A 17,938-nucleotide genomic window follows, 5' to 3' on the forward strand; every position below is an offset into this window, starting at 1 on the left:
AGTTTCTCTGTGGTGTTTTATAATACATATTTTTAAGTAATGTTGCATGAATTTTACCAACTGAACTGCTACCCTTTTGGTTTTGATAGGGTTTTTATATCTTTTAACATTCAGTATATTTTGTAAAAAGTCTATCATGGTAGTATCTAAGGCAGTGGAGAATACTGTATTAAATCTTTAGTATCTCATATTTCCCGTTTATTCTGTTTTGCTTTCATTACGAGAGAAAACCATTCTATGTTCATAGAAAGGTGGAAGTATGTAATTTTGGTTAACTTGCATTCTATTAGCCATTATCCCTTACCTCGAGAGTTTTAGTGTGTCCAGGTGGTAAACAGGAACTTCTCAACCAAGCATGGAGTCTTCTCTGAAATACCACTGGTCATACATTTATATGTTGTTATTAGAAATAAGCATTTTTTGTTTAATTCCTGCTCACTTACATACCAGCGTCTTTCAAAAGTTTTTGTTCTTCCTAGACTGTTCCTTTTTCCACCTTTGAGTAATGCAATCCAGATTGATGGATCAGCCTCTCTTCCAAATTAGACAGCAATTAGCACAGATAAGACAACCATAACAAAATGTTGTAAATCTCTGAAAGATATTGCTGGACAGAAAGGCTTCTGTGCTGTTCAGTAGAGTTAAGTGTTTTAATAGAACTGAAAGAGCAATTTCAGTCACTCAGAGATCCCTTAAAGCTCATTCCAATTGTAAGAGATGAGGAAAGAGGCTGATGAAGCACAGACTTGAGAAGAACACACAACGCTGCTGCCTAGGAAGGTCACAGGGTCAAGTGAGCTGCAGCATTCAGTTTTTTAAGATTCTCTATGTAAGATAGTGGGAAAAGTTAAGTGACTCAGACAATGGAGAATGGATATTGCTGGTGAGGAAACAACTCAAAATAGTTGTTTCAAAGTTATTCCTACTGTTATGTAGTATAGTTATACCTATTTATTGATGAGCATTGGCCACACTCTTATCAATAAACAATATGTTACAAGTACTCTTTGTTAGATAAGCAGCTTCCTCTGATCTCTGTGACAAAAAGAATGCTGTTGTGTCCAAGGAAAACATCTCAGCCTTCCAGTGTGTCTGGAAGTACTGCAGTCACTATGGTTCTTCCAAAGGAGGCTGACTTTGTGGTGGTTAACTACCACCACATCTTAAGCATCTGACAGTGCAACAATCCACTGAGGGATTGTCTTCAAGCAAATGCTTGCCAGAGCCTTGGATGCTGGTAGCTATCTGGCCTTGTGGTTCAGGTATCCACAAAGGATCCTGGTACATGGAATTTGAATGCCACCAGTTTCAGAATCAAGTTAGTATCTGCTCAAGTCTGCGTGTCAGCAACTGTATAGTTGCACACAATACTCAAATGCATTTGGGTATGAAATACTCAAAACAATAAATTTTCACAGAAGTTAAAGAATATTAACTGTAGACAGTGCAATGAGAGACAAAGAAATATGAGATTTTAGAAAACATCTTTGGATGGAGGACTTAATTTAGCATAGGAATAGAGGATGTCTGAGAGATAATGATACTTCTGAATTGGTGGGAAAAGCTGTGTGCTACTGCTGCTCAAAATTGTTAGCTTTTTTCTTTTTCTTTTTTTTTTTTTTTTTCACTTCACAAAGAGCTCAGTGAAAAGGTTCACAAGGTAAATATAAACTGGGTCTGAAAAATCTGCAGGTATGAAAGAAACATACCAAAACATGGAGCATACCAGCAGCCAGAAAGGCTACTCAGCAGCAGTACCACTGCTGCTTAGTGGCTTCTTTTTTCTTTCATTTTCCACAAAATGTGCTGAGGACAGAGTCTGGTTCAGGGTATGTAGATAGCATTGCCTGCTCCTGACTGAACAGATACAGAAGGAGAAGTGACCTTGGGAGGCTGCTTTCTCTGACTTATTTATTTATTTTGTAAAAGAAAAATGTCTTGGACGCTGCTTCAAATTGGGGAGGGAACATGAAGGAGCTTTCTTCAAATACATTGAATCTGTTCTTCAGCTTTCCAAATCATGAAATAATGCAATGATTACCTTGGTACATTCCTTTCAACTATGCATGGTAGCAGTTAATCCTTTTTATTTTCAAGAGTTTGCTGCAGCCCTGCACATTGGAACACTTTATTAAAGATGCCCTTTCCCAGGAAAAGTGCTCTCCCAGCCCATGGGAAGTGTAGTGCTGTTGTTGCTGTGTCCCAAAAGAGTGCACTTGTAGAAGCTAAAGCTTTCAAACTCTTACTTTTCAATTGTAGATGCAAAGGTTATTTTTCTACTATGAGTAGTCAGAAGTAACAGTTACCTCATAATATGCCTGTCTGCAGCAATTCTAGCAAAAGAAGGTTCCTTCTTTCTTTAGGATTACTGAGCTGGTAAATCAAAAACTGTTTTAGTAAATTCACAAGCAAAAGCACTTTCAATAAGTACGTAATACTTACTGATCTTTATTTTTCCAAATTTTGCTAGTACATATATGTACAATGATGTCAACTGAAAAGAAGAGAGGTTACCATTAGCAACAGTAGGTTTCTGGAATTTAGGTAGCAAAAGGTCATAGAATACTGTCTCGTTACTTACTAAGGACGTTGTTTTATGTCTACTGAAAGTATGCTGAAATTTTTCTGTGGCTTTGTTCTTTCTTCCCCGTTCTGTCCTTGTTTTATCCACAATTCTATTTTGATTCAACATGAACTGTATGCGTTTGGATTATAGTATTTGGTACTATAAGCTGTAACCACAATGAAACCACTCTGTAGTCATAATTAGCCATGTAGCCAAGATTTGATTGTCAGTTTTAAATGCCATTGTGACCAAGCATCAGCTTTTCTGGCACGTAACAAGAAATACAAAGTATTCTGAACTTCAGTTAAGTCATATTATTTACATTTATATTATATATGTTTAATAATAATATAATATTAATACAATATATAATAATAATTTATAAATTATAATAATTATAGTAATAAATATATATTTACATGCAATTACATTTATCTTTTATTTATTTAAGTCTATCAATGTCTGTCATTTCTTTTTCTTTGTGTTATGTGTGGAAAGGAAAGTAAAACTCTTCCTTCAATAATAGTTACTCAAGTTATCTATGTGCAGAAAGACATAGTGAAGCCTTCAAACATGTAACGTGTCTTTGAGTGTGATACACGTTCTGAATCCACTGTGATTTAAATTAAAAAAAAAAAGAGAGAGACCTCAATTTTCCATTTACAGACACTATATCCTGTGTAGTTTTTGTTTTGCTACCACTGATTTAAAACTCTTACTCTGGTTTGATTTCACCTTCAAGTTCCAAGTTAACCCTAATGCAGATGAAGTTTATTTCCTCAACGTTGTGTTCAAGATGTTGAAATGCCAACAGTCTCCTGGCTTCTTTCCCAGGCTACTGGCAGTTCGTTAAATTGAACTGCTGTGTATAAGAAACAGAAAAACAAAAACAAACTCAAGACCCACAAGAAGTCTTCTCAAACTCTAATCGTTTTCTGTTTTAACGTATTTTTGACATACAACAATACTTGATGATTTGTATCTTCAGATCTCTGTGCAAGCCAAATAATTTTTACAGCAAAATTTCACCCAGTCTTAAGTTGTTGGCAGTAAACTCGCACAGTATGCTCAAAGTTACTATGGTTAAAATGGTGTATAATAAGCAGTGATCTTAAATTCTGTAGTAATTCAAATGGTTACCCCCAGCTACATCATTGTTTGTACCTTGCAGCTACAGTGGTTCTCTGGGTTCTTGGGCTTTTTTTTTTTTTTCTTCAAGTGAAAATAAGTCTTCAGACTCTATCTGAAGAGTTCAGGTTTTTGAATTTAACAGCACTTTTTGAAGTGATGTTAAGGACATACATGCGTGTTTTCTACTGGAAAGCATGCAGAATTTGAAAAGCAAAATTACATAGGCATTTACTGGTTTTGTTTTTTTTTTTTTTAATAGTAAGTTTTATAATATATTGTATATATGTTATACATATATATATTTGTATACATGCTTTTTTACAGTATGTCTGGCATGCACCTCTGCTAAATGACATGGCCAATGAGATCTTAATATCTCCTGGAGTATATGCCAAATTCGACAACTAAAAAGTTTTATCGTAAAGAAATGTCGAAGTCATCCCTTAATTCAGGTTTCTGATTCTCAATAATTTAGTTATGTAATTCAGCTTAGTTATCTCCCATGGCTTCCCTGTAACTGTCAAGCTTGTATAGGTACCCAAGTGGGGCACTTTTGGCTCATTAAAATTAGTAATTTTTCATTTTGACTTTTAATATTACTTAATAATTCAGAATATAAAACCCCTAGGAGTTTGCCATTTGTCTGGGGATCCCACTATCTCCTTTTACAAGACCACATAGTTTATTTAAGGGTTTTCTTAGGGTGACGCTGAGGCCCTCTAATAAAACTAGTTTCACTTATAATGACCGTGAGGTACTTGCAACCTCTTCCCATCACAATCTGGTTAATTTTTACTGTGCACATAAATTACCCCTTCTTTCTGCTCTGCTTTATCACGTACTGTCACAAGTGATGAAACGCTGATGCAGGCCTTCACAGATGTGGCTGTTCCTGGGCATCTTACTATAGAACTTCTTATTTATTTACTTATTTTTTAATGCCTGTACTTCTAAACTGCATGGGTATCACTTTTAATGTCATTTTACAGTTCTTTATCTACGTTAAGATCTGAGGAGAATAAGGTAGTGCAGGGCTCTTGTAATGTTTAGAAATGAGGAAGACAACTGTGCTATTTTGTTTACTACTGTTTGGGTGATTTATTCAAGGTTGTAGCAGTATTTAGATAGAAGCTGGGCTGCTGAGGAACAAGAAGCTGTGATCAACTCTGTCATCTTCGACCACTGAATATATCAGCCTCACTTCTTGAATTCAGGGAAGAATCATGTGTTTTTGTTTTTTGTTTTTTGGGTTTTTTTTTGATTTTTGATTAATTTGTTTTTTTTGATTAATTTATGTTGAGTAATAAAAGAATAAGGGCAGTTATAAGGGTGTCCATAGTCAGGCTGAACTCAGTTTTGTGAGAAGAATTTCAAGTTCTGAATGCCTCCTGCTTTCAAAATCTGCCGCTGCTGCTGTTTCTGCCAGTGTCAGCAGGACAGCTAAGGCCTTGGCACTAAGGAGAGCTGTGTTGTGCCTGCTGAGGAAATCACTGCTACCCTCTGAGCAAGACTTTTTCTCTTCATTGGGTGTATTCTTTGGCTGCATTATATCTTATAGTTTAATTGTATGTTCTGGACTTGTTGCTGCTTTCTTTCTAAGAGAAACATTAAACCTTTGTTCTGCATGAACAGAGAAAAGACAAAGTGATTTAAAGTACTTTTGTATATTTAAATACTCATTACAGTGCTAACAGTTCAGGTTGATTGGCACCATGTGTCTTTCTTAAATGGGAGCAGCAGGTCTAATTGTTTAGAGGTCATTAATTTGCCATTTACTTTCTATGCCACTCTTTTCAAAAGAATCCAGCCAAGGTTTTTGGATGGGTATGGTAGGTGTCTCTGCTATTTGAGACTTCTCACAGAGAATTCAGAAAAAACAACATTTACTTTCTGTAGACAGCTTCCAGAAAACGGTTGCTTTAAAACTTCTCAAGTCTTTGCTGAGAATTGTGTTTGTAATGCATAGTTGCTTTTTAGTGTGTGAAACATTGTAGCCATGAGATAGATAGATGTTAACAACAACTTAATAAATAAATGTTATTAAGCCATTAGAGAAGAACAGCATAATGGTTCAAGTGACCAGCTGCTGGAATGGATTACGTTGAGAACTGGTTGTGGATTATGATGTTAGTTTAATTCATAAAAATAAATGTTGCAAGGTAAAAGTAAAGGTTAAAACTCAAATATTTATTACTGGAAAAACAGTAAAACTGAAAAAACATTTACTCTTGAAGTGTTTTGTTTTGGGCTTATGTATACGTGTTGTTGATTCAGAGCACTTAGTTTTATTTTTTTATTTTTGTCTCTGACTTGTACTTTGTACAAAAGCTTTCCATGCTTTTCCAATCTATCTTTAAATCTTGTTGATTTTTGTCACTGACCTGGAAAAATCCATCAGTTGTTTATTTTTAACCTGATGTAAAACCCACTGAAAATATTCCAATACTTTCTCTTCTGTGTCTTTTCTCTTAGCATGATGCATACTCACTAGTCAGTAACCAGAAGTCTCCTTCATTGAAGGAGACTTGCTTTTAGCTCAGTGTTTTATATGTAGTACTATTTTGCTCCAGTATTATCCTTTCTTTTTTTCCCCCTTTGGTAGACGCAGAGTGCTAGCTATATCTGATGGGATTGAACATATTGGGAATCTTCGTTGGGAACTTGCCCTGTGCCTCCTCGCTGCCTGGACTATCTGCTATTTTTGCATTTGGAAAGGAACAAAGTCAACTGGAAAGGTAGGGTTAAAATTCTGTACATTAGCTGAATTATGACTACTGCTCTAAACCTGTGTTGTCACTTACATGTTTTTAAATCATAATGGTAGGATTTTTAAATGCATATTGCATTGCTGTAAGTATCTGTACTTGGGAGTATATAGAGTGCAATACTAAGTACCTAAGAATCAGTCCTACTTTTTACTGTTTTGTTCCTCTTGGTTTCAATGGTTTTCATTTTCACTAAGTTTGTTACATGAGTCTGTTTGTTGTTGATGATGATGTTTTAGTAGTTGTATTGTTATTAACTTAGCACTTATTAACTTAGCAGACTCCTCTAGAGGTCATTCCTTGAATTATGGAATCAAGAATGTGTTGTGTTGATTTCTGTGCACAAAGTATAAAATTTTGAATTTGGCCCTAAACTCAAAGGAGCTGAAACTCTCAGTGATGCAAGCAAATTACACAGATAAACTGAGAGCATTCAGAAACATAAGGAAGCTACAATAATGCAGTTGTAAACAAATTCAAATGGATCACCAAAAGCAGAAATAAGAGAAAATAACAAAAACAAAACACACATATGAAGATAACAATATTAGGAAAAAATAATAAATAAAAATCCAGTATTCTTGTAAGTTGTTGAGTGAATGAATACTGGATACCTAACAGAACGATGCTACTTCACAGCCTAAGGAAGTCATGGGACTTCTGTCTGTATTTACCAACTCTGTCAGTCAATCTGGTAGTGCGTTTTTCATCTAAGTATTTACACGCATGGATTTATGCAGCCCTATTTTTTTATCAAGTCACTGCTTGAAAGATGCTGAGAGAGTCTGTCTAGAGATACATACAAGAACAAATAGTTTAGATCAAAGAGGAAAAAAATGGAAAAAATGAAGACAAAAATATAGAGAAGCAAAGGTGAGATAAGGGAATGACAAGATAAATGTCTGTATGTCTTTGAAGTATGCACTCAAGGGAGGTACAAAAGTGGTGTAGAGCTACAACTGATGGCAAAGAAATGAAGCTGAGCAAATTATTTTTTTCAATCAGAACGAACGTCTGAAGATGGAGATCTATTCAACCATAGAATAATCTTGTCCCAAGGGTGGAGGAAAAACATGTATTGCGAATGCACATGTGCATGAATGCAAGTTTGTGCAAAGCTGCATAGAACTCTTAAGAAAAACAGCATTGGCAGAAATAATTTGCTAAGGAAGAGTCTCTATTGATCTCAGTGGGGACATATTTTATGTTTCTGTGTTTCTGTGATTTACATTCAGATTTTTATAATTCTCCATATGCATGTTAATGAGATTCCTTCAGCATATACCACTTCCTCAGAAACAGGTCTCTCATTTGAAAGTGATTAAAGCGTATCTGATTTTTTTTTCCTGATAGCTTAACTAAATTCACAGCTTACTAGTAAGTGGAACATATTTATTTTATTCCAGTTTCATTTTGATAACTGCCCTTCTGATGAGTTTAGGCAAAGCATCCTGAGGTAGAGAAGTACATGTATCTTGCCCACTTTGAATGGGATGATAAGCTGTTCAAATACACAGAAATAACTAGCAGTCTTCCAAAAGAAATGCAAAGAAAATGAAATCAGTGCTCAGTACTCAGCTGCATTGGTCTCAAGGGGTCCTGTAAGAAGTAGGCTTATCACATATTTATACTACTTAGATCGGTTTACCATGAGCAGCACTTCTGTCTCCAAAATCATAAGTAAGTCAACTTATTGGTAGAGTCCTGTGTTCCTCACACTGACAAAGACCACATTGTGCTCTTCAGCAATCTGCCTATGCAGAGGATCTGTTGCTTCCTGAGGAACATGTAGTAAGGTTCTTTTGTAGCCCATGTTGATCCTTTCTTTTTCCATTTCTGCTCCTGTAATTAGTAAGGACAGCCTTTTACCAGATTAATGTGTGATATTGCAACTAATTGCAGTGCTACTTTTTATTATTTTTAGTTTTTTTTCCTGACTTAGATTCCTTTTTCAGATTTGTTTCAGAATTTTAATGTTCTTGCCTCTTATTACAGCCAATGTCACTGGAAACTGTGCCATCTCATTGCCTCTTGAGACCATCTAGCACAGAGATAGCAGTCAAATGTGGATGCTACAAAAGATTAAAATGCTGAGAAAGAGACATGGCAAAGCAGTCTTCTGGGCTAGAGTTTCTATTTCTGATATAATGGTGTTTTAAAAATTCATATTTAAGCTCATCTAAACATAGTCTTTCACACTAGTTTGAATTTATTATGTGCTTATTTCTAGGAAACATTTAAGATTTGCTTCTAGATTTTTGTTATAATATTAGAAGTTTTTTTTAGGCTAGGCTGCTAAATTTGCTATAGACTTGAGCTTGATTGAATAATTTGAATGAAATAAAACTAAAAAAAAATTCTTTTTTGACTTAGTTTTATTACTTTTGGAAATGTTTTCAGAGAAACAAAATAGCTAGAGAGAAAGAGGATAGGGGAAAAAGAAACAGAAAGTGGAAGAGGAGAGAGAGAAAAATAGAGATGTACTGTCTTCATCCAACTGTGTTCTGTGAAATATTCAAGAGGTTGGTTTACTCCTTCGCCTTTTTACTCTGCATCCTAATGCATGGTGGGGAAAAAAATCCAAGCATTAAAAGCTGTCATTAAATAAAACCATCATTGTCCAACTAGCACTAACACAGAATTCATCTCCTCAGATTATGAATATTTAACATTTTAAGATATACTAAAATGTATTTTATATATTATATTTATATACTAAAAGTGTTAAATCCAACATATAGCTTAACTTCAAATGAAGTGCTTGTAACACTGTTGATGAGGTGTTTCAGCCTTTTACCTTTACAGTTCTTCAAACTCATCCCTTTTGCATAACGTATATACCTATATAAAAACTAAGTCTTCCTAATTTTTGATCTTCATAAAACATTCAGGAAATCTTCATGTAGCAATGAAGAGGAAGCCAGTTCTTTTTTGGATCTTGACTATCCATTTGTTAATTTAACTAAATGTTATTGCGCTTTAAACTTTGAGAAAGGGACATCAGAAATTCCTAATCTATTCTTTCTGTAATCCTTGCTGAGGGAACTAATCCTAATTTTTTTTTTTTATTATTATTTTTTTTTAATGGGAGAACAATAGTTTTATCAGATGAGGATCATTCCTTTGAGCTCATAGTGACTTCTAATTTGTAGCAAGCTCTGCACAATTTCTTTTGAAGTCAGGAGACTGGTAGACTAAGTCATATAAAGGTACTCTCTTATTTGTCTATTCCTTTTCTGTTCAAGAATTTTGCTTACTTTTTGAATGCATCAGCCTATCCCTGTTTGGAGCTAACACTGTTTTGGAACCCCTTCGGGTACACAGATTTATAGTATTACAATATTGTACAGATTGGAAAGGACCTTGGAAAGCCTTTTGTCCAACCTCTTGGTCAAAGCAGGGTCAAAACTGAATTCAGACTAGTTTCCTTAGTGCTTTGTCTAGCTGCATCTTAAACATCTCCAAGGCCAGATATTTCACATATCGGGGCAACCTGTTTCAATATTTAATTGTCCTTATGATATGAATCATGTATTAAGTACTACTTTCCTACATGCAGTGTTCATTCCAACCTTTGTTACTGAATTATATATTTCTTTGCTTAGCTTGTTATATTTCTATCATCCCCTCCTGATTTAAAATACATTTTTTATCATTTGTGTTACTAATGGACTTGAGTGATAGCAGTTTTTCTTGCATAGAGAATAACTTGAAAAGATTTCTACACTATCCAAAAACCTATCTTGTTTTCATGAGTCTTTCTTTCCTAGTCAGCATTACTAGCCTATTCATGAATGGGAGTGGCAGCTAATCAGCATACAGTATGTCACACAGCCATGGGACAACTGATCAACCTTGCTCATGTCTTTATAATATCGTTCAATGACATGCTTCTGTTCTCTGTGCTATATAAAAGAATGCTACTTCTGCCCACTGATGATGAAAGGCCAAATCACAAGGGTTAAAATCACAAGGGTTAAAATGCAACCTTCAGTCTTACTGTCATTTTCAAGTATTAGAACATTTTACTACACCTGCCACTTCGCATTTTTAAGTATGTTATCTAATGTTTGAAAGCAAACCACAAAAAGAAAAGCTAAACTCAAAGTAAAAAGGAAACAGCTAAACTAGTAATAGATTTTGATCCAAAGGCTGGCTTAGACAGTGAGTATTCAGTGTGTAATAAAGGTGATAAGCTGCCCTTGTTCATATTCAACTATGTTTATGTTTCTGGGAAATTTATGTCAAGACCCTTTCAGTAAAAAGTTGTATTTAATGAATGAATGAACAGTGAAAAATATCCTGAATACTTCGATGGGTCTGCCAAAGGATAATATCACAGATAAACATTGCCAAAAAGACAGTTTTGTTTTGCAAAATATATGTAATGTTACAAGTAAGATTGTAATAAGAATTTTTACCCTGCCATTTTTTTCTTTGCTTTTGACTTGATACTGGTTATTTTTATATAGGGCCTACACAATGAAAACAGCAATAGAATGCATTATTAAATTATGGTTTGATTACAAAAAGCAAACAACTGAAAAGCCTATGTTACTTACGAAATAATAAGCTATATTCAGATTTACAATTCACTCTGGTTTGTGCACTGAAATCCTCCATAAATCACACCAATAAGTGTGATTGCTTCCGATAGCATATGGCTGATATCATTTGCGTGGGCAATACCGACTAAAAAAAAAAAGTGGATAGCTGAAGGAAAATTGCTTTTGGTCTGGGATACGTCATTTAAAAATAAATATTTAAAAAGTTAAATAGTCTACTTTAGGTCAGGTTTTATTGTTTTATCTCAGTCAACTTGCAGTCAGCATTTTCTGATAGGAGGAGTTAGAATGAAAATATTGTTGCATAGCTTCATGAGTTTGGAGTTATTTAGTATTAGTCATAGTACTTGTATGACCACTGAGATCAAGACTTGTGTATTTTAGTCTTCCTGAATGAATTCTCATTATTATGATTATTATAAGGAACCTACTCTTGTTCTTCTGCTAGACTCAAACAGCAAAAGAAAATTCTTCCGTATAATTTTGTACTTCACTTCAATCCTTAGTTTGTAAGTGTTAAGAAAACTTTCTCATAGACCTTCAGGATCATCTGGAAGAAAGATAAATATCATAAAAGACTATTTTTTTTTTTTTTTTTTTTTTTTTTTTACCCCCAGAACTAATTCATGTATCACAGAGGATAATCACTGAATATTATTTTCTCTGATTCTAACTTCTGGATTTTTTGATCCCTTCCTATCCTTTGTGTTGAGTTCCCTGAAGTTCAACATCATCCTGATTTTAGAATGTGTAGGCTTTATGCTGTTTCTCCTCTTGTTATACTTTAAAATTACAACATAAGGGGAGGCTAATGGAAACAGAAGCTGATGCAGAAAGTTAAGGCCAGGGATGTTGTCCTGAGTTAGCACAAGGACCTGCAGAAAGGATCAAGTCTTTCATAGCTTTCATAGGTATCAAGTGTCTGCAAAACAATCTAGAGGAGTAGACATGGAGCTACAAGGCTGAGTGTCCTGGAAAAAGCTGTGGTTGTTGTTCTAAAACAGATATGCTCATTGTTTTTTGTTTGTTTGTTTTTATCATAATCAGCTTTTAATGTCTTGTACACCATCTCATCAAGCTTTGACTTGAAAACATGTTAGAAGATATTTTTATGGTTCTGTTTATAACTTTCACTCTTCAGGTACTCCATTAACCATAGCAGAGAAAGCACGGCTGAAGAGTATGGCGGTGCTCACACATCTAAGTCCTATGTAAGAATAAGCACTGATATAGATGCTCTCTCTAAACATGAGTTGTCTAAGATGCTTGATTAAATAGTACTGCAAGTCAAAACCTGAAATAATAGAATAATGATTACACAGCATCTCCTCATGAAATATTTATGTCTTTTGTCTTAATTTATCATTGGATAGCCTCATATTATGCATTACATCTCTAAAAAGGATACTGTTTGGTTAATAAAATCAGCTGCAATTCATCATTAGAAATGATTACACTACTTTAGAAGCTTTTTTTTGGTGATGAAGTTATCACATATTAACATAAAAGTAGGAGGCATTCTTCATTTTCTTAATTGTGATTTCCATTATTCATTCAAGTATTTCGTCATCTACCATGATATCCTTGGAAAAGTTATAAACACTTGGCAAAGCCAAAAACATTCTTTTCCTAAGGGAATAGCAGTACTGTTTTACTGCTTACCTTTGGTAGGTATATTGGGTTGAATGCATGTAAGCGATGGCATAATTTTTTTTACTCTTAGGCTATTGTTTTCTTTCTGTTTCCTGTGTAAGTGCATTGTCTATTAACCTGTGAAGTTCTCCATAGTTGTGTTTTATTTTTTCTTTTTTTTTTTTTCTTTTTACGGCTTAATAGTTCTGGTGGAAGCTTGTCTTATTCTAAACAACATGTTAAGCAAACTTGGCTGGATTCCATATAGACCCTCAGATATTTCCTGGGTTGATTGTTTTACCTAAGCTTTACTATAAAGTGTATGAGGGTCTTAAGCTGGACTTCGTGAAATTCATTTTGTAACTGCATGGCACTTGTCCTTCCCAATGCTGTGCTGTTCCTTACTCCTTAATTATTTCAACTGATTAGTCTGATTTGCTGAGTTGGACACAGTGAAGGACCGTTTCATGGTAAATTGTCAAGAAATTATATGAAAGTCTATTTTATGTGTTAAAAGACCAGAGACAGGAGAAAACAGTAATGTGTGGTCAGTTTGCCTGGACTGTCTTGACATAGACTTATTAAAAAAAAAAAAACAGGAAATTGCTTTTGTATGTAGTTTTGATGTTATTGTTAATCTGTGAAAAGTGATGGGCAGGAAGGAATCACTGAAAACTGTAAGATCATTTATAATGAGCGCATAAGATGGCTAATAAATTGTGCTAAAATATAATTAACATCTACATTTAAGTAAGGTTTAACTAAAGATGAAGGGACCTGCCTTTTCACTCTGTAGTGCTTTTGAAGACCACCTGTCACAGGCTGCAGTTCAGATATGCCTGAATAGTTCCATACAAAGTAGACACCTGGGCTTTTGAGAATTCAGTCTAAAAAATCAAGCTCCTCATTATGCATTGCTAGAAAAAAAAAAAAAAGAGCTGCAACTGTACTTAAACATTGGTTACTTTTTTTTTTCTTGTTGAGGGGGGGAAAAAATTGCGTGAGCAGTTCAAAGCAGAAACCGTAAGCTGTCTGGCTGAGCATAGTGTCATCTCTCACTGCTCAATGCTACGCATTTCTGCCTTACTTCCTTTTTATAGTTTTGCTCCCTCCTCCTCCTGCATTTGCAGTAAAGACTTTTTTTCCTCTCTTTTTTTTTTTTTTTTTTTCTCCCTTTATGCTAGAAAGCGCCTTGGATTTGGGTTCTTGGATTGATCTTTCTCCACGCTCAGACAGGCTTCAGGCTTCTTCTTGGCTCCTTTGCTTATCTCACATAGTGCAAGCTAGTTTATCATCCCAGAGGGAGTTTTTTGGCTTGCACGCAGGTCTATTCTGGATCTGTAGTAAACTGCAGTGCACCAAGTTTGTGTCTAGCTTTGTTGTCTGAAATAGTTTATCACAGAATTGGCAAGCTGGGATAGTGCTCTTATTTCTGTCTCTGGGTGATTCTCAGTTAAGAGAGGACCCAATCTTACATCTGTTTCATAGTAATGCAACTTTGTTGATGGCAGAGTGCCTTCTAATTGATGGTTATGAGAAAGAACTGGTGTATGGAACTTAAGTAAAATAATTGAAAAGTGTACATTTTTCTGTAGGAGATGTGGGCAGAGACACAACTCTGTCAAGCCTAATGCATGAAAGAGAAACGATACTGAAGGGGGGCTTACAAGAAAACTGGAGAGGGACTCTTTATCAGGCAGTGCAAGCAATAGGACAAGGGGCAATGGGCTTAAACTGAGAGTAGATTTAGGTTAGACATTAGGAAGAAATTCTTTACCCAGGTAAGGCACTGAAACAGGCTGCCTATAGAAACTGTGGGTGCCGCATCCTTGGACGTGCCTAAGGCTGGGGCCAGCCTGGATGGTGCTTTGGGCAACCTGGCATGGTGGAAGGTGTCCCAGCCCACGTCAGGGGGTTGGAACTGGATGGGTTTTAAGGTCTCTCCAACCCAAGTTATTCTGTGAAGCTGCTATGAATTGTTCTGTGGAACATCGTAGAATTAGGATGTTCCTTTCCTGTGAGCTGATTACCAGCAAGACACTCTAAGGAAGCTGGTGTTCTGTAAGACCCAAAATTCAGACATGGATTTTTCATACCTTTTACCCATCACTTTTTCCTGCCCTCCCATCAGGAGTTAAGCCTTGCGTGCCAGCAGTTAAGACTCAGTCAGTAGTCCCCTAAGAAAATTTATTTCTCAATAGCAGGCTATATAAAGACCTTAATAGATTCAATGAGGCAGAAAGAAAGAGTAAAAGGACAGAAGGAGAAAGATGTATGGAAGGAAAAGAAAAAAAAAGAACTGGGGCCCATTGTAGGAGCCCAGGAAAAGGAACTAGGCAGCAATGATTGTATCTCCTGAAGTGTCTTTTGTTTTAGCCTGAAGTAATAGCAAAGAATAGCCCTTCACGGCGAGGCTTTAACACTCTGTCCAAGACTGATCTCTGTATTCAAAGAGGGAAAGTAGAACATTCATGAGATGCATGCAGAGTTCCTGCTATCCGCCTCCTCTGTGTAAGGTTTTAGAACAGCTACTGAGATTTTTTTTTCACTCTCCTGTGCACTGAGCATTTAAGGACACCTCAGTTTTGTTAGTAAAGAAGATTTTTGTGCTTCTCTGAGAATGGTTTTTGCAAACTTCTGTCTGGCAACTGGGAAAAGTATCAAATAGTAAACCTAAGTAAGAATTGCATCTGTCATTTCATCCCTTACCCAGTTGCACCTCAACAGTGGAGGTCCATTTTTATAGGAATCTTTAATTTGTCTGGTCCTGAGCCCTGGTCCACAGCCCAAGCCAAGTCAAAAGTGTGTTTCAGGGCACTGAAGGACAACTCAGGGCACATGCACATGTGAGAACTTTGGGGTAGAGAAATCACCTGATTTTTGAAGCTAACATATGGAGAAAAGTGGTGGGGAGAGGGAGAGGACAGCCTTGATATTTTCAGTGGTGATGCAGTGAAATTTGATGAAAAAGTTAAGGTGAAACCAAAAGGCACAGATTAATGCTGAGGCATCTCTATAGGAGAAATTGATTGGCTAAAGGTAACACATGGGTCTGTTCTTTCCTGAGGTTACCAGGCACTTTTAGCCCATTATCAAAAATAGATAGATTGACTCAGTTAAAAAAAAAAAAAAAAAAAAGAGAGAGAGAGAAAGACTTTAGAAATGCTGTAGTTTGGTCATTTGTCCACTGTTTGACTGTTCCTTACATGACTTTGTATTTCTCTATTTACAGAGGAAACCTGCCCCACATAAGTTCTCTTATCCCTTACCAAAAGAAATCAGCAAACAATACATACATAAGTCAAACAGGAGCTAAACTATAAGTTGTTCTGTGTACTTCAGTCACTTGATATGACTGTAAGGGCTAAAACTTAATTCTTTCAGATGCATGACACTGCTTATATCTGTGCTTTTGAACTGTTCATTTTATGAAACTGTTTTACAAAGGTAGCTGTACGGTCAACTCTGTCCTAGTGTCCTTATGTGCATACAGAAATCCCGATGCTGGAATCCCTTTTTGGATCTTGACTTACATATTTGAAATATTACTTGTACCTTTTCTTCACAAGAACATTCAAGAATAACTCCTTGGTCTTGCAACAAAACAGGGAAGCATGAGAGCTGGTGTACACTTACAGCACTGTCTGTCTTAGTGATGCATCAGTTTTGTATTTCTTCAGCTGAAGTAGAATTGACATGATACCCTATTCTCACGCAGATGTTTTGTCCTCAGCTAGCAGTGGTCTGTATAGCTTTAAGATTGTCCTATTCCTAGCAAATTACAAAGCAGTTTGTAGATACCCATCTCCATGGCACTACATGTAAAGGTTAGTATTATATCAAATTCCTGTCAGCAGGAAGGCAGTCTCTAGTTTCTGTAGCCAGTACAGGTCAGATTTTTAGCTTTATCTACAATGTAAAGATGTCTTTCTAGTAGAAGTCTTGTTTACAAGGCATCTCTTGAGAGATTTACAACTTTAATTCTGTATACCACCTCAGTCTCAACTAACATGGATTGAATCCAAGCTCCTTCTTAAGAATGGGAAAGCTTGATGAAATAAAATGCTACACGAGCAACAAAGGCAGCTTCAGGCAGCTGCTGGTTGCTACTGAAACACATCCCAGAGAAATGAGTTGGCTGAAATGCACCTGCTATTTATTCATTTTAATCTTTTTTTTTTTTTTTACAAAAAAAAAAAAGGAAAAAAAACCTACCACATATCATTCTGCTTGATTGTGTCATATGTCGAAAGCATAAGGCACTGCTATAGCAGTCTGACATAAGGAATTAACTGTAGTAAATTTTTTTTGACTTATTTCCTGCAGTTAGAAAATGTGTTTGGTGCTGTGATAGCTGATAGCATTTCAGTTTTTTTTTTTTTTTTTGCAGTTCAGTCTGTATGCCGTTTGTTCCTGGAGTGCCTTATTGAGGTTGAAACCACATTGTGCCACGTTTCAGATGAGCACTGTGAAATGCCTCTGTTCCCTGGAGACCTTGCATTTACCTCACCTAATGGTCAGTCAGAGGTCTCTGCTGAACTGAAGGCATAAAGGGAGAACAGAGAGATCAAACCATTTACTTAAGATAGAAAAATAAATTGGTAGCAGAAACATAATCTTAAGTCTAAGCCAATGTCTTCATTGTGTGACTCCTCTCATTTACCTGTGTGTCAGATCAGCTACTAGAATGTGAAGCTCAGCAGAATTAAAATGCAGCATGCTGCGTCAGACCAGTGCTCCACAAGTGGGCCTCGAGGTGATTTAAGGGCTAGATTTAGAGTCTGCAGTAGTAGGGAAGTTACGGTGTAGTAAGCTTCGAGGTACAATATAAATGTGACTAACGGCATTGTAATAAAAGTAGTAGTCCTAGGGAGTGGAAACGTGGAGAATTGCAGTTCTGGAGGATAAGAATACTTGTTTAAGTGGCAAAGCTATTTATTATATAGCTGTTACAGTTATACTTAATACACACATAGGATTGCAAATATTTTAGGGTGAATACGTTTCTCAGCAGTCACCATGGTGATAAGGAACAGTATTCCTCAGTGGATGATAGGAAATTGTCTGTTATCCTGTGGCTAGACAAACACACGATGAACAGAGTATTATCCTGAACTTCCCAATACAAAACTATTCTGTAATTACAAAAATTATGAAAAGAAAGAAGAGAGATGAATGCTATGTATTTTTGCCTGCTTTTTTTTTTCTTCTCACTTTTACCAGTATTTACTGCACAGTAAATGCATAATGCAGTAGTACTTTCAGAAAGCACTGTGCAG

The 17,938-nt window shown here is 35.9% G+C and overlaps 1 protein-coding gene across 5 annotated transcripts in view; it reads left to right on the forward strand.

The window, feature by feature from the left end:
* Positions 1–17,938, forward strand: part of SLC6A11 (solute carrier family 6 member 11) — a 151,716-nt gene that overhangs the window by 71,615 nt on the left and 62,163 nt on the right. For all 5 annotated transcript variants that reach the window (XM_027467744.3, XM_038185725.2, XM_027467743.3 and 2 more), the window contains one exon: positions 6,300–6,432. In XM_027467744.3, coding sequence (XP_027323545.1) covers positions 6,300–6,432 — 133 coding nt within the window. The remainder of the gene's footprint in view (positions 1–6,299; positions 6,433–17,938) is intronic.

Source organism: Anas platyrhynchos, chromosome 13 (genome assembly GCF_047663525.1).
Source record: "Anas platyrhynchos isolate ZD024472 breed Pekin duck chromosome 13, IASCAAS_PekinDuck_T2T, whole genome shotgun sequence".
Lineage (NCBI taxonomy): Eukaryota > Metazoa > Chordata > Aves > Anseriformes > Anatidae > Anas > Anas platyrhynchos.